This window comes from Sturnira hondurensis, unplaced genomic scaffold, assembly GCF_014824575.4.
Source record: "Sturnira hondurensis isolate 20B ecotype Veracruz unplaced genomic scaffold, ASM1482457v3 Scaffold0000648, whole genome shotgun sequence".
NCBI lineage: Eukaryota > Metazoa > Chordata > Mammalia > Chiroptera > Phyllostomidae > Sturnira > Sturnira hondurensis.
This window is the reverse complement of record NW_028073279.1, coordinates 4,190,844-4,214,331: the sequence shown is the minus strand read 5'-3', so window position 1 is coordinate 4,214,331 and position 23,488 is coordinate 4,190,844. Positions and strand designations below refer to the sequence as shown.

General features: G+C 34.2%; 1 protein-coding gene across 3 annotated transcripts; it reads right to left on the bottom strand.

Moving 5' to 3' along the window:
- Window positions 1-811: 811 nt before the first annotated feature.
- Window positions 812-22,774, bottom strand: ZRANB2 (zinc finger RANBP2-type containing 2). Of its 3 annotated transcripts, none has more exons than XR_005065931.1 (11): window positions 22,482-22,771; window positions 19,279-19,331; window positions 19,078-19,186; window positions 17,744-17,826; window positions 10,783-10,859; window positions 10,506-10,640; window positions 8,207-8,373; window positions 6,608-6,694; window positions 4,388-4,543; window positions 3,261-3,330; window positions 947-2,727 (listed from the first exon to the last, which is right to left on the bottom strand). XR_005065931.1 is itself a non-coding variant. In XM_037042457.1 (11 exons), the coding sequence occupies exons 1-10, from the start codon at window positions 22,535-22,537 to the stop codon at window positions 3,301-3,303; spliced, it is 957 nt and encodes a 318-aa protein (XP_036898352.1). In that variant the 5' UTR covers window positions 22,538-22,769; the 3' UTR covers window positions 947-2,727; window positions 3,261-3,300. The 3 variants fall into 3 exon arrangements, 2 of the variants coding, with proteins under 2 accessions (XP_036898363.1, XP_036898352.1); XM_037042457.1 differs by having other exon boundaries at window positions 3,261-3,334; window positions 22,482-22,769; XM_037042468.1 differs by lacking the exon at window positions 3,261-3,330 and having other exon boundaries at window positions 812-2,727; window positions 22,482-22,774.
- Between the last annotated feature and the right edge of the window lie 714 nt (window positions 22,775-23,488).

The window sequence follows — 23,488 nt, the reverse complement described above, 5'->3', positions numbered from 1 at the left end:
AAATATGACAACTAAGTGCAATGTGGTACATGGACTGGATCCAGGAACACAGTATCTGAACAAAAATCTGAACTGTACATTTCTTGAATTTTGACTAAAGTACCCAGTTTCCACCGTCTTAATGATGGTGCAAACTGGGCGGATAGTACATATTTGTATAATCTTCACAACTTGTCTTTAAATTTAAGGTTATTCCACCAAGATAGTACATTTACCGGTCTACCTAACTTCCCACACAGGCCTGAAATTATCACTTTCTTACCAAATTACTACATTAAAAAAAGCCACACTAGTAAGGGCTTAGACTATCTTTTAAATAAAAGTCCATTCTAATTTTGTAGAAATAAAACAATTTCAATTTCAGGAAAGCTACAAGGCTATTCCTATTTTTAAAAATCTATGTAAAAAATGGACAGAATGGAGAAATTCCCTACCTTCCTACTAATACCTACAAGACAGGCTGTGGATGCCAGATAGAACACATCACAGACAAAATCTGTTTTACCTTCATAAATGTACCTAGAGACTGTCTTGCATTTGGGGCTTACTCTGAACTTGGACATTAATTATCAGATACCATTCTATATTGTTTAGATGAAAGGACTGCAAATAGAAAGAAAATTTAGCAGTTAAAAGGACAGTTGTCAAGTGCTGTGAAGTGACAGTTTTAAGAGTATTTCAGGAAGCACACTATGGTATGCTATGAAATAGGTACATAATGTTCTGATAGAAAGTATTAAAACTCATTTGGGTAATCTACATTTTTTTTAAAAAGTCACACAAATTTTGAGTACCCAAGGTTATAGTGATCATGCTTTGTAATGTTTTAAGTCAAACACTCACATACAAAACTCACATTATATAAAGGGTTAAGTGAATGTGAAGATTTTAAAATACACAGTAAAAAGTAATAAGACTGCAAATAACTTTAAAAATAAGCATTAAATCAGAGCTTTAAAATTCTAATTTATTTCTAACAAATACCACTTGATGCTTGACCCACAAGCTTTATTTACATTCGTCTACAGCATCATTTCCTTATGAAATGGACTAGTACAGCTTAGTTAAACCAAATGAAATCATAATCATCTGAATTGTCTGCAAACTACTATTTGCTAAATTTATAACCTTGCATTTGCTCAGTACAGCCAAAGTTTTAATACAGAAAGCACAAGAATAAACCAACAGTAACATGTAGAATCTAGATCATCTGGGCAATTTAGAAGGTGGACTTTCAAGAAGTCTGAGGCACAATTACAAGAGAGAAAAGTTCTTGTGCAAACTACAGTAAACTTAGCAAAGGAAAGATGTAAAAAACAAAGGGCAAGTTCATTGTAAAAATATTATCAAAATATTTCTACATAAGATATTTTGCTTCCATCTTTAGATCAGATGAGAGAAAAATCATTTTAAAATAAAAGAAACCATTACAATTATGTTTGGTCTGTCTACAAAATACCTTATAATGTTTTAATTTTTAATTAAAGAAGTCATGTTTAAAAAAAAAAGAACAAGAATAATGGGTGTTAATTCCCATGACAAAAAGTCCCCAAGCACAATTGTTGATTTTCCTTAATATACTTACCTTGCATTGTTACTGAAGATACTGTTAAGAGAAACCCTTTTGTTTTTAAACCAGAAGACATATAAAGCTCAAGTGACCAGATTTTAATTTTGAGAAATAAAGCAAACTCTTGACAGTATTTTAAGCCATAAGTAATTTCAGGTGAACAATTATTTCTGTTTGTTATACAGAAATAATCATTACTCAGAAAAAAATTTTATGCAGTATGTTTAAACATCTCATGACATGTTTACTTAAATTATCAATGTCTCTGTTGGTCTTTCACCCAAAGAAAAATGTATTTCAAAAGCTTTCAACTGATTTTTCATTAACTACAATTTAGCTTTGTCTACTTTATCATATGTGAAAATTGGGGTTTTAAAGGATATAACACAGAGCTTCTTAAAAATATTAAGATAAACATTTTGAAATAAGATGTTTTTCTCATCAGACATCCATATAAGAAAAAAAAAGAACTGTAAGATAGTCTTGCTCAAAATTATGTGTCAGAAAACATGAAATGAATACCTTTTTCCTTCTATAAATTCACAAGATTTTTCTGCATTAAATGTGTTGCAAAAGGTAAAACAGAAAAAAAAAGGCAATGATTCTAAGGCATCCTTACCATAGAGAATTTCAAAATGAAGTTTCTAGTTGGCTGTTTTACAACTAGTCTAACTTTAACATGAACAGGGTGACTCCTTTTCTCATATTAAGATAAACTGTTTCCAACTACTTCACCAGTCTTGCCTCCATGCTCAGCAAGCCTAAGCTAATCTTAATAAACAGTTCATATTTGGAAATGAGAAAAATAGTTTGAATTAGAAAACAAAGTAATAAAAGTACTTTGTTATGGCTGAGGTGGTTTTAAATAAATGGTTGTAAATAAAGAATGACAAATAAAGCATCTACTTGGGGACATTATGGCTTAAAATACTATTTACTTTTAATTTCACAAATAAACACAGCTGTATTGTTCTGAAAAGCAATGAAAGGCATGCACCTCTACTAGCACTTCTGAACAAGTAAGACACCAACTTCATAAAAATTATGCTTCATGCACTGTACTGAATTTTTTTAAGATGTAAATTTTAATACATTATTTCTTTTTTGAACTTGAACGGGAACCAGAATGGGATGATCCAGAAGATGACCTGTGGTGCCTGTAAGACAGAATGGAGAAAGCAGATAGACTAGTAAGCTGGAGCTGGATACCATCGTTCATTCATAAAAAGGTAAACCAAACTATATATTCTGGCAATAGAAATAATTAAACTCTAAGAAACAAACTTATGCATATAAAATAAACTAGTGTTTAGACCTTAGATGTGAGCCCAGTAACGGTATAATTTAAAATTCTCTATAATTAAAAAAATATCTAATTTCAAGATATAGCCACCTCTCAATTATTTAAGGTTAATAAAGAAGAGCCTTGCAAACATGTGGAAAATTACAGGTAATATATAACACAGGCACATAAACTTGGTAATGGAAGAGTAACTATAACAATCTGGTAATATTGTAGATAATGTGGTTAAGTCTCTATGTAAAACAGATACAGCAAGGCTTCTGAATGTATATGAGACTATATATTCACAAATAATTACATTTGGAAATCTAGGTCTCACAAGACAATCGTACAATTAATTAAAGGGTTATATTCATGCAGCTCATATGAAGAAGTCAATATATCAACCTGGGTAAAGTAGTGGTGTTCCGAGGGGTTGGCCCTGGGCTCAGGGTTGTTTAGTGTTTTCACCAATCACCTGGCTTATGGAATAGAGAACATGTTCATTAAGTTTAGATGACAACAAACTAGGGGGATTATATGTGGCTAAGATAAAAATTTGCAGAAGTGGTAAGAAAGCAACAGAATTAACTTCACTCAAGTATAGAGTTATTTTCTTACAAAAACCAAATGCAGAGAAACAAAGACTAGCTGTGTGTAACACTAATATCTAAACTTCAAAATGTGAAGCAAAACTAATCATCCTGTAGAAGTTGGAATCATAAGGTAATCCTACCACTGGACCCAGCAATATAATCACTTTACTAATCCTTATTTTCACAAGATGAAACAGTAAGAAAAATTTTGCTAAGAATACAAAGGAAGCCATTAAACTGACTATATAACTAATCACCAAGAATCCAGAGAAAGTTAATGAAACTAATTAATTAGCCTGCTGTAAAAAAGGCTAACAGGTAACACTCTCTCCAAATTTAAAAATGTCAATATAGATAACAGAGTAAAGGTCTTTCTCAAAAAGAAAAAAAATTAAGGGTTTTGTACTGCAAGATGCAAAATGTACTAACTATGAGAACAATTTCCTGATAAGGAGCATGAAAAAAGTTACTGTGAAAATACATTTACACATATTTAAAAGAGGACAGATTTCCTATAATCTAAAATAGTTTTAATTTAATGTCCTAGAATCCTGATTTCTAATATTTAATGTAAAAATATATAGCATAATATATAGGAAAATCAAATTTAAACTACTTCAACATATAGCTTCTGAATTAAAATCTTAAAGGACAGAAATAACCGAGAGTTGGCTATAATTATATATTCAAATAATTATTTAAACAAAATGAACAGACAGTGGAAGAGAGTGGTTTGATCTACAACTTTTAAAACAACCTGATCAAAGTACACAGTTGATAAACTGGTTTTTGAAGTTTAAAGTTGAGAAATATAAAGTTAGACTAAAGGAGATTATAAAAATGTAATACTCGAAAAAAAAAAAGTAATACTCAGCAAGAAAGTTTAATCTATTAAACACACTTAAGAACACCCACTCTTATTTCTACAGAAACCCAAACCTTTCGGGTGACCGTGATCTTGTTCGTCTTTTTTTGCGATCACCAGATGAAGATCTAGAACGACTTCTCTTTCTGTTCCTCTCAGGAGAAGATGATGAACTTGAATAAGATCTTTTTCGTGGGGAAGAAGAGCCCCTGTGGGATCTGGAGCTGGATCTTCATTGATTGAGAAACAAATCAAACATTCCATTAAAAGACGCACTGAGGGAGATAATTTAGTTAACAGATCCAAAAATAAACAGGATTGATAACTGAAAATTTTACAAGAAATACTTACTGCATACTCAACAGTAGACCTCTGGTTCAACCATGAAAACAATTCTATTTAAAAACATTTACTTTAATTTCATCTCTTAAAAAAATTCTAAGATAAGTTTTCATCACTTATAATGAGTAGAATTTTAAAATATTTTTTAAAAACTTATGGCTTTAGCCCTGGCTGGGTAGCTCAGTTGGTTAGAGAGCCACAGGTCCAATCCCAGGTCAGGACACATACAAGAAACAATCAATGAAGGCATAAGTAAGTGGCACAACAAATTGATGTTTCTCTCCCTCTAAAATCAATTAGTAATTAAAAAATAAAAATTAAGTATTTCATTTTAAAGTATACATAAATAGCAAAACCAACAGGTAAAACTGTACATTTATCAATACATGACTTTATGTCTAGAAAAACATCCTTTCACCATTTGGAGAAAAAATGTTTATCATATATACAACCTCCTAAGGAAAATAAGCATAAAAATTCCTTGTGTAATTGTAAAACTTGTAAGTTGCTAGAGAAAAAGCAGAAATAAGGGGCATGAGAAGGAACAATAACTATTAAATTGCTAAATAGTCAAAGAAAAATAAAATGAGTAACTTTAAAACTTAATTTATATCAGCAATATTTATTTTTATGAAGGGCCGCTATTCATGAAGTATGAAGTGTTGACATTCACATGTTTTAGGTAGAGGTAAACGTGCAAATGTTTAAATGCATAATTATTTTCTCCATTTACATATTTTGGTTGAAGTAATTTAGCTCAAACTTCCCAAAAAATTCACCTTTGGGCTTAAAATAAACGTAGAAAGCCCAAAAGGAGAATTCTTTGGAAAGTTATAAGCAATAAAAATGTTTGGAAGGAATATGAAGGCTGTTCTGTAAACCCTATTATAGTGCATCCCAAAGGGAACTAGGATTTAATCTTCACTAAGAAGCACTCAAAGGACTAAAACATTGATAATACACATAATTGCAAGAACAACAACAAAAACAAACAACTCATTTGCTATTTTGTATTGGATTAATACAAGAGTGCATTTCATTCTTTTCTTTTTAATGCTGTTAAATTGCAGTTACCCTCTAATGCTACAGACTTGACTCTAATAAGCTATTAAGCAATTATTTTTACCAAAGAAGCTACCACTTCAGTGTGAAGTTCTACACAGAATTTTAGTGGTTCTTCTTACTACTAGATCGATAAATTAAGTTAAAAAGAAAGGCAGTATATTTGGATGATTTTTAGACAAAACTAGTGTCTCATATGCTTATTTACAAATTGCTTTTCCCTCTGTATGGCTAAATGCAACCTAATGTTAACAATAATGTTACTTAAGACCAAACTATACCTAGACTAACCAACAATATTTCTTGATTTAGTTTGTGGAATTTAAGAGGAGTTTCTTTTGTACACATACTGTTTATAATATTCTTTGTATTACAGAGAAATAGAAATACACATAAAACCCTCCAGAAACGTAACCTGATATAAACAAAATTTTTTTTTTATAAATACTGAGACAAGTGCCTTACAAAACAAAATCTGTTTCCAGGTACAACTGTTTTGCTCCCTTTTAAAAGGGGGAATAAACATTTCCTATTTAATGTGCATATTTCTGATTTTATTTGAACTACCACTGCAAACAAAACTAATGTACAAGAAATTTTGGTAATAAGAGTTGGCTCCATCTTCCTACTTTATCATATTCAGCAGAAAAATAAACCTTGCATGATGCAAAATAACCACCTTAGTTCAATCATGGGAATGTCTTGGCACACTGCAGGCAATGGAAACATCTCATGGTGAGAAAATTAAGCCCAGGCAAGTGCATTAGTTTTCTAATGCTAAAATAATAAAAGTAGAAGCAAAATAAGAGGGGAGAAAAAGCAGCAACACCTTCTGCAGCCTTTAAGTATAATTTTCTCTCTGCTTTACAGAGAGATGCTACCTCATTCACCTTGATTTCGACCCACGAGATCTCGAATGTTCTCTGGAACTGGAACGAGACCTTGACTGGGAACTGGAAGAACTTCTTGAACGGGACCTGGAACAACATGGAAGGATTTTTTTTCCAGGACCACATAATTGAGCTTTGTGATATAAATACTGAAAGAAAGATACATATTAGAAATTGTTTTCATATAAAAAGATAGCTATTTTAGATGCTATTCAAAACAGTATTTTAGAGTAACTGAACCTTTTGTTTTAACACTTATGGAAAAACTTAAGGTAACAGGAATTTAAAAAAATAATACACTATTACTTTCCAAGTTTGACAAAATTATTCTAAATATCACTCAAGATTGTACAAACAAAACCACTCAGTATTACCACTTTATAAACAACTGAACATATCCAGGAATTCTGAATGTTGCATTTTATATTTAACTTCTCTAAAATATTGATCAGTTTCCCTTATAAAATCCATTACATTTTCTCAGTCACTATCTAGGTATGAAGCTAAAAATGTTGACATGGTTATGCCTGTTTAATTTTGTTTTCTGCCTATTCAAATGTTAAAAAATTAAAGGAAAAATATATGAACAACTCTGTAACTGTAAAAAAAATAACACAATAGAAGATACGGCCCATTTAAATTAACCACAAAAAGAATTAATTGTGGTTTATAAATCACAAAAGAAATAATTCAATATTAATCTTACAACTTCAATTTGCCCCTTAAAATAACCTGCAGCTAAAGATTATTACATTTTCATCTTAAAACTACTATCTTCAAAATCAATCAGTTTTACCTTTAATTATTAAGTTCTCAGCTAGCTATTATTTTCTTAAATATCATTGCCTTATTTTGCCTTAAATATCTGCCTTAAATATTTTGCCTTAAATAATGATATTTTCTTAAATATCATTGCCTATCATTTCTTAAAATTCATTGCCTGTTATTTAACTTAATATAAAAATTATTCAAGGAACACTATTTATGTAATGCACTTCTTTTTCTCACCAAAAATTTTATTTTTATTATTGACTACACAATCAGGAAATATTTACTAAAATTTTATATCACTAACAAAATAATATTCAAGCACACCACCAACTGAATCCTAATTTATTCCTGATCGTCTTAAAACCACATTAGGCCAACAGAACTTATTTGACTAAACTTCCTCCTTTATTCAGAATACCTGTATCAAAGTAAATTATCAATGCATTGTGTAATAACCAACAATTTAATAAAGGCCTAGAAAACTTCTATACTAGCTTTACCAGTGAACACATAAATCTTCCCTTTACTTAAATATCTCTAAATGTAAACTATTTACATAGTATACTATATGTAATGACTTAATTAAATTTTAAAGTCTATTTTAATTAAAGTCTGGTGATAAATGGACTGAGGAAGTTTCATACTAAAATGTGCATTTCTGAAAATATTGGACAATTACTTAAAGACAGTAAAAAATTATTTTAAAAAGTGATTTGAATAAAATCTCTAAAATAAAAGCTTATTCAGTCAAGAAAAACAAAACTTAGAAATAAAGAAGTTAGATACTGACATTTTGACTGGTGTTACCCTTGACCTGTACCCGTTTACCTGGACCTAGACCTTGAACTTGAGGGGGAGGATGAGCGTGAAGATCGTGAATGAGAAGACCGAGACTTTGAGCGACTTCGTCTATTAGATTTCTTTTTATTACTATCTTCTTCTTCACTGGCATCAAGATTATATTTTGAGAGATCAGCATCATCTTCATCCTCATCCTATCAAAAAGTCAATTATTTACTTGACATTTAGATATTAATACTACCTACTAGGAATGAACATCTCCATATAGGTATAAATCATATCACTAATATCTTAGCAGATTCATTCTTCATCCTGAAACCTGCCTATTACATTCCTTAGCTTAGCTAGGCAGACTTGACAACTACCTCAAATATTTGGAAATAAACTTAGAAGGCTCACTTTTTTTTTCTGTTACCATGTATTACCAAATAAGCTGTCTAGACTTTTCAATTTTACTCTTGTAGAAGTTTTTGAATTCATCTCCCTTAGTACTTCATTCTTTTCTCTACTGATATTATAGTAACCTTTTAGGTGGTCTCTCTAACTCAGATAATGAAATCTCTCTAACTCTGCTTCCCCAACATCTCAGTGTTCAAGTCGACCTCTGAACAATGTAGGATTTGGGGCACTGACTTCTTGTGTTATTTTTGACTCCCCCAAAACTAAGGCAGTAACAGCCTGCTGACTAAAAGCCTCACAGAAAACATAAACAGTTGATTAACACAGTTCATTTAGTTGGCCAAAAAATCTGTTATGCTCTTTTTCCATAAAAGGCACATTTTTGCCCTGGCTGGTGTAGCTCAGTGGATTGAGCGCGGGCCTGCAAACCACACGATTGCGGTTCGATTCCCATGCCTGGGTTGCAGGTCAGTTCCCAGCAGGGGACTCATGAGAGGCAACCATACATTGATATTTCTCTCCTTCTCTCCTTCCCTTCCCCTCTAAAGATAGATAAATAAATGAATCCTTAAAAAAATGGATATGTTGTATAAAAAAAGGCACATTTTTCATTTTTACCAATAACTTTATTGATTTGGATATTTTGAGTATGCTAGCTATCTCCTGCTATTGGCTTCTAATGAGTAGAAATCAGGGGTGCTGTTAAACATCCCCCAGTGCATCGGACACCTGCACAACAAAGAATTACTTGGCCAAAATATCAATAGTACAGAAACTTCACAGACCACTTTTGACACATTCAATCAGTCATAGCACCTTCTCCATACACTGCACAAACCTTTCTAAGTATAATACACTGAAAACCTGGCATATTTCCATCTTCAATATTAAAACGGCTGCATAAACATTAACTAATTTGTTATTTTTAGTGCACATCAATGTGACAGCTATCACAATGCAATCTAACAAAACTGTTTCAAATCAAGTTAGAGACAACTAAGCACTATTAGAGCCATCGTATGAGAAAAACATAACAGGCTTTTTGGCCAACCCAAAATATGTTATATGTACTCTATACATTCCAGTTTTAGAATAAAGTAAGCCAGAGAAAAAAATATTAGAATATCACAAGAGCCCTGGCTGGGTAGCTCAGTTGGTTAGAGCACCATCCTGATATGGCAGGGCTGCAGGTTCGATCTGTGGTCGTGGCACATACATGAAGCAACCAATGAATGTATAAATAAGTGGAATAACAAACTGATGTTTCTCTCCCTCTCAACCTCCTCTGTCTAAAATAAGTAAATAAAAGAATATCACAAGGAAAATAGATTTACAGTATTATGTATTGAAAAACACACTCTTGTATAAGCAGGCCTGCACTGATTCAAACCTGTGTTGTTCAAGAGTCACCTGTATATTGACCATCAGAAGTCTGAATTACAGGTCAGATATCTTAATTATTAAAAACTTTAAAAATTGTTCCATATTGATTTTAGTTGCACACAGGACCTCTTGTAGGCATACCCCAAAGCGGCCTTAATTTAGATCTATACGTCCAACTATAAAACTTTACACTCTGGCCTATAGAACAAACATTACCAGACTCGATGTGGTCACAGTTCCACATCCTTCCCCCTGCTCTAACCATACTAGCTATATAGATTTTTTGAATATTGCATGTTTGTTTCCTACTCAGAGAATTTTATTTGCTGTTTTATTTACGTTCCATTAAAAGGCTATTTCTATCTCAGTCATTGTATTTCCAGTCCCAGCATAGGACTTGGTAGAATGAAGCTCAAAGCCTTTGTGAGAACAAATGAGCGTACAACAGAACGTATATATCTTCACCATAGGCCAAAGGATATCAAAAACATTCATATATGACATCATAGCCGAAATAAGACAAACGGGAAATAAAGTAAATTACCTCATCTAATTTGTATTTAGAAAGATCTTCATCCTCATCCTCTTCTTCTCCCTCAGATTCTTTATCTTCGACTTCCTTTAAAATAGATGCTGGGCCAACTGCCTTCCCTCTGTATTTTTTCTTTTTACGACCAAACTAGAGAAAAGGTTTTATAATTTTTTATAATACATTTTATAAGTGTATTCACAAGACACATTTATATTTTGTTTTGTACTTAAGATATTTTTAACATGTTTCTCTAATTTGTATTCAACTGCACTTTTAATGTATACCTTACCTCATCATATTCACCATCAGATTCTTCTCTTTCTATATACTCAACATTTTCTCTTTCATTAAAACCACCACCATATCCTAAAAAAAAGGACAAATTGTTATCCTCTGACAATTTATATGAATAACAAAAAAAATCTCAAAATTACCTCCAAGCAACAGGAAAAAGAAAATCTTATCAACGAGATTTAACAATCTGTGGATTCACAATTATAGACTTTAAAAAACATATTATCATAAACCGAAATCTCTACAGCCAATTAATATTCGACAAAGGGGGCAACAACATAAAATGGAGTAATAATAGCCTCTTCAACAAATGGTGTTGGGAGAACTGGACAGCTACATGCAAAAAAAAATGAAACTTGAGCACCAACTTACGCCATACACCAAAATAAATTCAAGGTAGATAAAAGACTTAAATATAAACCGTGACACCATTAAAGTCCTAGAGGAGAACATTGGCAAGAAAATCTCAGATATTTCACGCAGCAACTTTTTTACTGATATGTCCCCTAGAGCAAGGGACATAAAAAAAAGAACAAATGGGATCTCATCAAAATTAAAAGCGTTTGCATGACTAAACAGTATGAATATAAAAAAAGAACCAACTATATGGGAAAACATATTTGCCAATGATACCTCAGACAAAGATTTAATCTCCAAAATATACAAAGAACTCACACGACTCCACTCCAAGAACACAAGCAACCCAATTAAAAAGTGGGCAAAGGACTTGAACAGACATTTCTCCAAGGAGGACATACAGAGGATCCAGAGACACATGAAAAGATGCTCAATATCACTAGCTATCAGAGAAATGCAAATTAAAACCACGATGAGATACCACTTTACACTGGTTAATATGGCCATCATAAACAAAGCAACAAACAAGTGTTGGAGAGGGTGTGGGGAAGAGGGGACCCTAATCCACTGTTGGTGGGATTGCAGACTGGTACAACCACTGTGGAAAACAATACAGAATTTTCTCAGAAAACTAAAAATGGACCTGCCTTTTGACCCAGCAATTCCACTGTTAGGAGTATATCCTAAGAACCCTGAAGCACCAATCCAAAAGAACCTATGTACCCCAATGTTCACAGCAGCACAATTTACAAGAGCCAAGAGTTGGAAGCAACCTAGGTGCCCATCAGTAAATTCATGGATAAAAAAACTATGGTACATATACACAATGGAATTCTATGCAGCTGAAAGAAAGAAGGAGCTCCTACCCTTTGTAACAGCATGGATGGAACTGGAAAGCATTATGCTGAGTGAAATAAGCCAGGTGTTGAAAGACAAATACCATATGATCTCACATTTAATAGGAAGCTAAACAACAAAACAAACAAGCAAGCAAAAAGACAGTGAAATAGAGAACAGGGGGACAGTGACCAGAGGGGAGGGAATTTCAGGGGAAAAAGGGGAAGGATTTACAGGAACTAGTATAAAGGACACATGGACAACAACTAAGAGGGTGGAAATGGGAGGGAGGTGGGGAGCACTGCGGGGGAGTGGGGGGTGGGCTAGGATGGGAGTAAAAGTCAGAAAACTACTTGAACAATAATTAAATTAAAAAATTATCTAAAAAACATATTAAGAAAAATCACTGTGGAGAAAAGTCTCAGTGTGAGATGCTTAGCTGGAAAGTCTTATAGCTGTACTTCTAGCTCTTCTCAGTTTCAACGTGTCCTTAAGCAAAGAGGAGGTAGACAATACATGAGAATATATGGGTGAAAAACATCTCCTTAAACCTCTGCTATAACCAATTTTTAAAAAGTAAGAATTATTTTCCTCTGTAGTTTCTCATAATTCTTCTGGGAAAACTGGACTCAGAAAGAATAATAAAATTTCACAGTTTACCAATTGCAGATCGTCTGGAATCTTTCGATTCATTGAAATTTTGATGAGCTAAAATGTAGCTATGGTTTGGAAAATTCCAAATTATACAAGCAAATTCAATTAACATGATAATGGAAATCCAAATGGACTTTAATGCAATTATTTTTAATACAGAGGTAAAAGTCACAAAAGATTCAAGTAGCCAGTTAATTTTTAAACTGAAAATATTCTATTAAAAAGTAATCAAGATCAGCAAACCATTAGTTTTTGATGTCACAATTAGCATCTACAATGTTTCATAGAGTATCAACAGAGATTATAATAAGAAAGTTAGTTTTAGAGAAAGTGACGTGAGATTTTGAATAAATCCCCCATTCAAAAAATAATCAAGATGTATATGGTCAAGAGTAACACAATCTACAGCAGGGGTGTCAAACTCATTTTCACTAGGGGCCACATTAGCCTTGCTCTCAAAGGGCTAAACATAATTTTAGGACTGTATAAATGTAACTACTCCTTAACAGTAAAGGGAGAGCTTGGCAAGGCTGCCAGGTAGAAACAAGGTGCTGGACCAGATTTGGACCACAGGCCTTGTGTTTGCCACCTGCGATCTACAGGTTCCGGCAGAAATAACACCTGCTTGAGTGTAGTTGGTAGGGTAATAATTTATAGTTTTAACTTGAACATTTCGCCTAAAATGTCATATGGTGTGCTTGCTTGAGTGTGATAGTTATGTTACAGAAGTACATGCTTACAATTCTGTAATAAAAAAGGGGCATTATTGTGCTGGATCCTGTACATACCATATTACAGAGCAGTACCAGCACATAAGGTCAGTGATTCCCAGATTTAAGGATTTCATGAACCAGCACAATGTTAAAATAAACTATAAGCAAATTATTTTTAATTTAGGATTTGTGACTTTAAATTTATCAAACACAGACATTTAAAAAAAAGATCATTACCCTATTATCATTTCATAACACAGCCATAAATAGTAGAAAGGCCCTAATGCCCGAACAAAATAACTAATACATTTAATGTTTTTGCAAAATCACATTACTATAACATCCTTTCTATTATACTTTGTACCAGTGAAAACTGTAAAGTATCAGGATTTATCTTTGAAATACTTGCATAGCATCCCTTTCTTCCTCTTCCTACCTTGTTTCAGAGACAATATGCACTCCAACTGAAAAGAGTTTCCTTTTGTTTCTGTCCATCTGATATGAGTAAAAAGTGTATGAAATACCAATAACAACTTTTCCTTAGTTAAAATCTTGGATGTAGTTTTTTGGAATATTACACATAGAAAGACAGAAGCAAGCACAACTGGGTTATGCTCACCGTAAGAAAACAGTTCAGATTCAATGTTAATTATAGATTACAAACATGACAGAAAGTTTTAATTCTATAATATAGCTTATCTGTAAATACATTTAACATTGTATGAGTACAACGTAAGATTAAGGTGTGAGTAGTTTTACACACAACAAATTCTAAGACAGGACCAACAGTAAAAATCTTAATTTCAAAATACTTTCAAATATTTTTTTAAAAAGTCCACAGGATCTACATCATTTAGTTATCTACAGCTGAAAATTGATATGGCAAAAGTGGAGAGCTAAAGAATGCATTATAGCCAAGATTTAGGAAGTGAATTATAACTCATATAGGTTAATTTTGCATAGGTATCAAAGTAGAAATTACTTTAAAATGAACATCATAGGAAATGCAAAGCTCTTTTCATGTCCTCCCATAGAGGCCCCACAAAAACCACCTAAAAAATCTGCTGACAGCAAAGATTAAGGTATGTTGTGTGAACCAATACAACAAATCCACCTCACGAAGAGAACACATGAAGAGGACGTGGAAAATACAGCTATCACGAAAAAAAACAAGCACATCATTTCCATTGATACTTGGGTAACTTATCTTTCTCTTCTTAGCTTAAGCAATGCTTTATCAAACACGCTGCATTCTTAAACAGACTTCATTAAACTTAGGCTTGATGTGTCTGTTTTGTTCATCCAGTTATTTCCAACGTCTTGTACAATGGCCGATAGCCAATAAATTATTTCTTCAATGAATGAATATAGAAAACACCGTAATTCTAGTACCACTTGTAACTTATGAGTTTTGTAAAGAAGGCTTTAAAATACAGTTTAGATGAAATAAGCAACCAAGAACCTCTGTAGCCGTTACAATAAAAGTATTTTCAAATCTGTCTCACAGTACAACGTAAAAAGGTGGGCAGTGGAGAGTAAAGTATTGAGCACAGATTTAAATCAGGCCCCAGGTAGGGCTGTGACAATAGAAATGAACAGAGAAAAGGGGATGAATGTAACATATAACTCAAAAGAAGAACTAAAACACTAACTTGAAAATTCTGTGATTCTGTATTTTGAATTATTTGACACAACTTCTGAGAATTTATTCTAAAGAAATAATTTAAAAGAATAAAAATCACAACGAATTAAAATTGTTTCTACTGTAAGCTATCCTTAATGAATTAAAAAAAAAAAACAACCAACAAAACCAAAAATTACCCCCAAATCCCAAAATCAGAGAATGGTTAAATAAATTATCACTGTATTTTGTTGTGTATAATGTGCTCCTGTGTATAATGCACACCCATGACTTTTGGACAAAAATTTCAGGAAAAAAAATCTTTCATTTTAATTCAATTATTTTTTATATTATTTTTTATATTATTTTTGTATTATAAAGGAATTTTAGCATTTATTTTTGAATATACAGATAGCATTACTGCTTTCTAGAGTTACACTTTTAACATTTTTAAGTGTAAATAAAAAATAAAAACACATGTAGATATATAATTAGTATTACCCATGTGTAATGTGCACCCTTAATTTTCACTAAAAAATATGGGTAAAAAACTGCATTATACGAGGTGAAATACACATATAACCAATTTGATGGGATTATGCAAGTGAAGTGAGCAATATTTTAGAAGCAGTGCATCAAGTTTTCTTTTATTCACAACCTATCCCTTAGTTTGGAAAGTTAGGAAATGCTCCTAAACTCTGGACTTCCTTATTATAAACAGTAGAAAGAAACTGGAGAACAACAGTGTCAGCTCACACCTTAAACTGACCAGCAAAAACAACTACTTATAGCCAATGAAGTTAAAAAAGGTCCAGACACCAAATGATTATGAAAAAAGAGGGAGAGACTGAGTAAAGTGAGAAGGTAGCAAACAAAGTTTGAGAGCTCCAGTTAAGACTATAGCTCTAGTGAGATACTTAAAGGGGGAGTCACAAAATAGATCACGGAGAATGTGAATAAATTTTAAAAAGCTTTTTGGGATTATAATTTTTAAAGCAGTTATTAAAGATTGTGGACCTTATCCTAACAGCAATCATACTGGTTTTAAACAAATGGAAGTTTTAGTTTGGAACAAACAAATACCTAAGATCTCTGGCTATAACTGGGTAGGAGTGGAATATACAGATACCAACTAGATGGCTATTTTTTCAAGACAAAATATAATGGTATTTCTGCCTAGAGCAGTGATAGATTAAGACTTTCTGGAGTAGAAGACAAGTGTAGTCACTATGAAGGACATCTAGGTTTCTGGTTATGTAACAAGTAACAAGCATGTAGTAAGGTGGTACTAGTCAAGAGAAATATCACTAGAAGAAGGCCAGGTCATGCGGGAGGTGGGGGGGGAGCCGATCATGATTTCCGTTTGGATATAATGAGTTTGACATTTACATGGCGATGATAAACAGGCAGCTGGATACATTGGTCAAGTAAGTCTGAGCTGAAGACATAAATTTAGGCATCATGGTATGCCAATGGTCACTTAAGCTTACGTAAGAGGATGTCTAGAAAAAATAGAGCAAAGAGAGTTTAGGGAGTGAATCTCTAAGAAACCCAACATTCTGTGGCGAGGTAGAGGGCAGAAGAGGATGAAACTAAAAAAGAGATGATGAACCAAAGTGTGGAATAAAAATGATTTTAAAAAGGGAAAAAATGTGTCTCAATGAAGTGAGGGAGAAAGTAAAGGGTGAGGACGGATTTGAGGATTGAAAAATAAAAAATATCGAGGACATTAGACTACAGTGAGAATAGAAATTTTTAAAAAGGGTGAGGGGTAAGGATTAAACTAGAATTTCTGTTGTACTTCTGGAAGGGCCAGGTCCAAAAGATTCTTTACTGGGTCTCTTAGCCCCAGAGACCAGACAGTGAAAGTAGTCTAAAGTCAAGGAGGAACAGAACAAGGAATTTGTTTACTCAGTCCAGGTCTGACAAGGTGACTATATGTAGAAGAAGCCTTTGTTTGATACATGATGCTGAGTGATAAAATTGTATTTCAAATATACTGATAACATGGTTGGGCTAACTGCTGATAATGGGGAACCATATCCTACTAAGTAAATATTTTCATCTCACCACTGATAACACAGACCCAACGGTAAGCTATTATTTAGGCCAAATTCTATACGAACAGCCTGCAGATGTTTGGGACCCACCCTCAAAGAAATTTACTTTAAAGGTGCCTCTCTGCCCTTTTTTTCCTGTAACACTAGAATTTGGAATAAATGAGAAAGTGGTGTCACTCTTTTATTACTAATAACAAACATCTAGATAAGTGGGTGGGGAGTAAGTAAAGCATTTCTGAAAGCATCCTAGTATCACTATTCGTTAGGTTACAGCTTCCTAGAGCTATACTTTATAAACTGCATAATTATGAAACAAGATTTTTTTTTGAGTGTGAAGGGAAAAAAATCAAGGCCAAACCATGAAGGTTTAATAGACAGAATCCTCAAATCACTCTGCTCTTAAGATGATATAGCTGTCAGTTCAATTTTTAGTTCTTTTAAAAATCTGTTTTTAGAAAAAAGCAAACAAAATTTAACAAGAAACTTTGAAATTAAGAAACCTGACAGTAATCAGAGCGGGGGAGGGAGGGAGGGGATAATGGGGGGAAGGATTTTCAGGAACTACTATAAAGGATACATGGACAGAACCAAGGGAGAGGGTGGAAGCAAGGGAGGGAGGTGGGTTTAACTGGGGGAGGGGTTGGAGAAAACTGTAACTGAATAAAATAATTTAAAAAATAAAAATCTATTTGTTAGAATGAGTTTTTATCTTACCTGTTCTTTCTTCCAACTTGGCATACTTTGGAGTATTACACATGTTACACTCTGATCTTCTGGCCCAATTTACATTACTGCAACTTTAAAAGTCAAAAATACCAAGTTAGTAGATAATCACAGGAAAAATAGTAAATCTTTAGACATTCTAAGATTTTAAAATAAAAGCCAGGATGAACCCACTACCATAAAAAATATTTAATAAGAGTATTGCAAAGAAAATGTACCGTTGTACATTTTTTTCTGGAGACAGAACATGAGTTCTAACTATTTAAACAGAGAAGCAAAAGCAATATAGTATGAAGAGTGCCTTTGTCATTTTATGAGAAATAAACAACAAATAGTATCTATAGAGATTTTCTTGCCTTAGCGGAAATAATAACATTTTAAATCAAAGGTTCTAATTTCTCATTCTCCCAATTTACCTCAGAGAATGGTAAAGGTACACCCTCCAAATAATGTTACTTAAAAAAAAAAAAAGATTTTATTTATCATCTTCAGAGGGGAAGGGAAGGATAGAGGGAGAGAAGTATGAATGTATGGCTGCCTCTCATGCATTCCCTGCTGGGAACTGACCTGCAACCTAGGCATGTGCCCTGACTGGGAATCGAACCATTATCCTTTGGTTCGCAGGCTGGTACTCAATCCACTGAGCCATACCAGCCAGGGCAATGTTACATTTTCTTTGAGGAATCATTTCAAGCAGTGAATTCTACAGCATACCAAATCCAGTGTTAATGGAAAATTCTTCAGTATAAATTATATTATCTCTAATACGAGAAATTTACAAAGACCCCCTCTGATGAAATCCTTTCATATATAGTTGGTTCATCAGCATCATAACAGAAAAAAATGGAAGCTGGAAAGTCAATAGAGCTTAAAAATAAAAAATATTAAGAAACCTACTTAATTAAGAGTAATTATTATGGCGTGTATAATTCTAAAATTACTTTTTAAATGGGCAAAATAAACTGTGGTGTATTTCACATTAATAATAAAGGCTGAAAGTTTTTTGAGATTTTTCACTAAAGAAAAAAAGTAGGCTTTTGTGCTTTTAAATACTCCCCCCCCCCATGTTTTGGGGGAAGTTAGCTCACCTTAAGCATTTTTTTATACTGGTATACATAACCCATCATAGTAACAACTAGTATTATCATTAAAAAATGGAACTTAATAGTTCTTTACACTTATATGACAGAGACATATGTTGAATAACAATCAACACACCTTTGATTTAAAGGTTACCCTGGTTTGTTAATGTGTCTAATAGGTCAGTAAGATTAATCAGTAAATACATTATTATGGAAAAGAGGATTGTAATTTGAAATACATACGTTTTACACTGCCAGTCATTAGCACTAAATAGGCCTCGGCTCTTCTCTGCAAGTGTTTTCCCTATTTCAGTTCCCCCTGCTTTCATCATCTTAGCCTCAGTTGTCTTCTCTGAAAATAGAAAAATTATGCAATATGAATCTGAGGAAATAATAAAATGTTATATATAAACAGCCATAATAGAAACTTCCTTAAATGCTTACCCCGTCCACATCTATTACAGCTGGTTCTTCTGGCAAAGTTCACATTTCCACACCTGAAAATAAAGCAAAAAATATTTATTAAAATATTTTTTAAATCAGTATAATTTTAAAAATCCCATGTACACAATTTTTAATGCGTCCTCTCTTACTATACACCAGATCCAGAAATTCTAAGGCCATTTCAGTCACATTAATGACAATATTAACTAAAAAACAGAACAAAAAAACTTAAAACAGCCCTGGCTGGTGTAGCTCAGTGGATTGAGCATGGGCCTGTGAAGTAAAGGGTTGACGGTTTGATTCTCAGTCAGGGCACATGCCTGGGTTGCAGGCCAGGTCCTCAGTAGGGGACACATGAGAGGCAACCACAAATTGATGTTTCTCTCCCACTCTCTCTTTCCCTCCCCCCCTCTAAAAATAAATACATTTTAAAAAAAATAAACAACAAAAAAAACCAAGCCCTCACAATTTAGGTGGTAAATATAAGATTTGAAGCCCCATGTTGAGGATAAGAAACTCAATCTCACTTTCCAGGTAGGTTATCCTGGTAAGTTGCTTAGGAACTTTGTGATTCAGCATCCTATTAGCACATATCATCACCACCATGTGCCAAATAATGATGTTTTGATCACTGATAGACAGCGTATATGACAGTGGTTCACTAAGATTATAATGGAGCTGAAAAATTCCTATGGTCTAGTGACTTCTGGGTTTAACACTTGTATTATGATGCTGGTGTAAATAAACCAGCACTGTTGCATATACACACTGTGTTGCTTATACAGTTATATATACTAAGTAATACCTGACAACGATAATAAGTAACTATGTTACTGGTTGATTTTATCTTGTGTTGTTTTATGCATTTGTAACATGTTATGCAGGCTTATAGCCTAGGTGTGTAGGAAGGCAATACCACCTAGGTTTGTGTAAGTGAACTCTGATATTTGCACAGTGACAAAAATCACGAGACACTTCTCAGAATGTATCCCTGTTGTTAAGTGGCACGTAACTGTAATTATAATGAAATCCCCTTGCAAAGCTGAAGCAAGATCTGACTCCACTTCAACGATTACTGATGAGGCACCAGGGAGTTCCAAAAAACTTCAAAGTAACTCCCAGTATAGAAAATAAGGTGATATACACAAAAATGTGTTAAGAATTACAAGAAATACAAAATCCGAAGGGTGGATCAATGGGGAGAAAATAAGTAGATCATAGAGACTATGCTTCATCGATCTTGATAAAATACTCTTTTTACAAGTAGGTGGTGGGATCTCAAGAAAAAAAAGACTGTACTGACTAAAAATTATCAATTGGTTCAGTAATTATGAGGAAATGTTTTTTGGGTTGTCAAACTTCTGAAAACTATAGTTTAAAAAATTATAACCATAACCAAAAACCTCAACACATGGAGTAACAGTATCACTTTATGATACTGTAAATTCAGCAAACTTAACTGAAAACACAGACGTTATTGGATTCACTATTATGGCCTGAATAACACATGTGCAGTATTAAATGTGGACATATAAAGCTTAAATTTTAAAAAACTGTTTACTTTTTTTAGTTATTATATTAGAATGCAATAAAGATGTGAAGTATATAATTACCAATAAAGTACTCCAAGTAATTTTTAGGTTGTTCCTCAATGCTACTAACTGTTCTTACCCAAACATATTCTGAAAAATGTTTTCTGGACTTATAGGTTGTAGGAATAGTAGTCTATTAACATATTTGTAACTGAGTTGAAAAGCACTCTCTTGGAGAGTCCTCTTTCAAACATTTGGGTGGGTTGTCATTAATGAAGTTGTGAAAAGCACATTATTCTACAAGTGACCAACACCACAAGTTAAAAGTTGGTGAACCCCTTTGAAATGTTTTCAAATAATCTTACCACTCACGGCAATGCTAATGATAACTCATGACTCTTGTTCTTGTTCAATAGAACAAGAAAGACTTGAAATCCTTGTAACTGAGGACCATAAATTTATTATGTAAAAGAAAATATCCCATATAAACTGCTTAATATGTAGATATGAGACAAATGCTGGGAAAATAAGGACTTAATCTCCTTTAATGATATTAGATGTCTTAATTTTCTAAAACTATCAAGAGCTGTCAACCCGTATTTGTTTCCTATCACTTGCTTTCCAAACACTACTTAGGCTATTTCATGTATTTATAGTAAGGAAGCCATTCTATTCCAGTTTTTTTTTTTTAAGCAAAATTAAACAACCTCCATAAGGTTAATAAGCAATAGGGCTGGAACTAAATCTAGGTCTGTTTACTTCAAAAATTTCCCTCTTTCCCAGTACAAACTCTGTGTGGTATCTGTGGCTAACTTAGGCACAAGAAATCAAAGGTTTTATTTGACCACGAGTAGCTGTGCATTCAGTATTTCTGACAATGGCTTTTCCTAGTAATTTCCATATACTTCCAAATAGATACATCGATTTCAGGGCCTCTCAATAAAAACGCTTTGATAGAGCCCACTGACTTCAGCAAGTGTCAAAAGCAGAGCCATCACAGCACGTGCGTCTCTGCTGCAAGGCTGGGCGGCAAAGACGCAGGCCCCAAGCCTTGCGGCTCTCACGAGGAGAAAGGCTCAGTACTCGCGGGGAAACGAAAGGAAAAAAAGTCAGAATTTCCCAAACCAAAAGAAGATAGTGCTTGGGGGAAAATATATACAGTACAAACGGAAGTTTTAAATAAATAAATAAATAAATAAGATGAACGATGAGACGCAAAAGCAAAAGAACAAGCCGAGAGCGAGATGCCTTTTCCCAGAACCAGATAAAGTTCTGCAGGGAAAAGTCACGTGAGGGAGATCAGATACCAAGCGAGCCTCGACCAGGAAAATTTTCTTATCGCTGAAACCTGGCCGCGGGCAGAGTGGGGGTGGGGGGGGGTAAAGGGTGGCCATCTCGCTTTCCAAAGAAAGGCTCTTTAGAAGACAAAACGTCGAGAAAACAAACGCTGCAAATGCTCAAAATAAAGGCTCTTGAAAACCTTCCTCCTACGGAGACCTGGGAGCCTCCTTCCCGCCTCGGAGCCCGGGATTCGCCGCCTCAACCCGGGATTCGTCGCCTCAACCCGGCTTAAGGCACAGAGGGTCGTAAAAAAGGAAAATACCAAACCAAGCTAAAAAAAAGACTCCAGCGATAAACCCCTCTCCAATTTGGGCCCCTTCTTGAACTCACTTTTTGTCAGGGCAAATCCAGTCACCGTCACTGACTCGGAAATTCTTGGTCGACATCTTAAACGCCGCCACCACAGCCACCCACAGCTACGTCTTCAGAGGAGGAAAGCGGACCTCGGACTTTCAGCGCTCCCCGTCTGTCCTTACGCCGCCTGACTCCCCACCCAGCACTGCGTCAGGATTTGATAATAAAGGCACTCCGCCGGGACTGAGTTTGAACGTTCGTTAATGTCCAGAGTGAGATGCCTTCGCGGCTTCTTCCTTGCCGAAAGAATTATAATGCAAGCGTATTCTCTAGAAATAAACTAACAGGCGCGGCAGGGACACCCCAGGCGGCAGGCCTTCAAGGCTGTCGAAGCTTTTGAGAGCCCCCTACCGGTGGGAGGACCCAAAAGGAAAGTAGTGTACTTCCGTGGCCCAGATGGGCGGAGCTAAGTGGCTGGAGGCGGAAGTGATTGTATTCCGCTTGGGGCTTGGGGCCGCGTGTTGCTGGGTCCACCAACACCCACCTCTACTTGCTACCTGCTATCATCGCACTGTTGTGTGTGATTAAGTATATATATATGTATACGTATATACTTTTTTGCTTAATCTTTTCACCGTTTTTCGTCCAGCCCGTGATGACCCTGGAAGTTCACTCCTAAATACACTCCCAACAGAAATGCACGTAAATTCACCAAAGACGCATAATAATGTTAATCGCTACACTATTCATTAGCCCAGACTGGAAGTTTCCAACTGCTTATGAATAAATAAACTTGTTAAATAAATCATCATATGCACACAGTAGAATACTATATACAGCAATAAAAAAAATTGCAACCACATAATATGGCTGTGACTCAAATACAATATTTAATTGAAAAGCCAGTCACAAACTAGTACATGTTTTATGATTTCATTCACATGAAGTTCAAAAGCAGCCAATACTAATCTATGATAACAGTTAATCTAGGGAGTAAGGAGGAGATAGTGGCTAAAAGGGGGCGTGAAGGAGCTTTGGGGGTC

Coding starts and splice junctions, on each gene's coding strand:
- ZRANB2 (XM_037042468.1), bottom strand. CDS start 22,537: ATGTCGACCAAGAATTTCCGAGTCAGTGACGGTGACTGGATTTGCCCT. Junction 17,827..19,077: donor AATGACTGGCAGTGTAAAAC/GTATGTATTTCA, acceptor TGACTTTTAAAG/TTGCAGTAATGTAAATTGGG. Junction 4,544..6,607: donor TCTCGTGGGTCGAAATCAAG/GTGAATGAGGTA, acceptor CAATCAATGAAG/ATCCAGCTCCAGATCCCACA.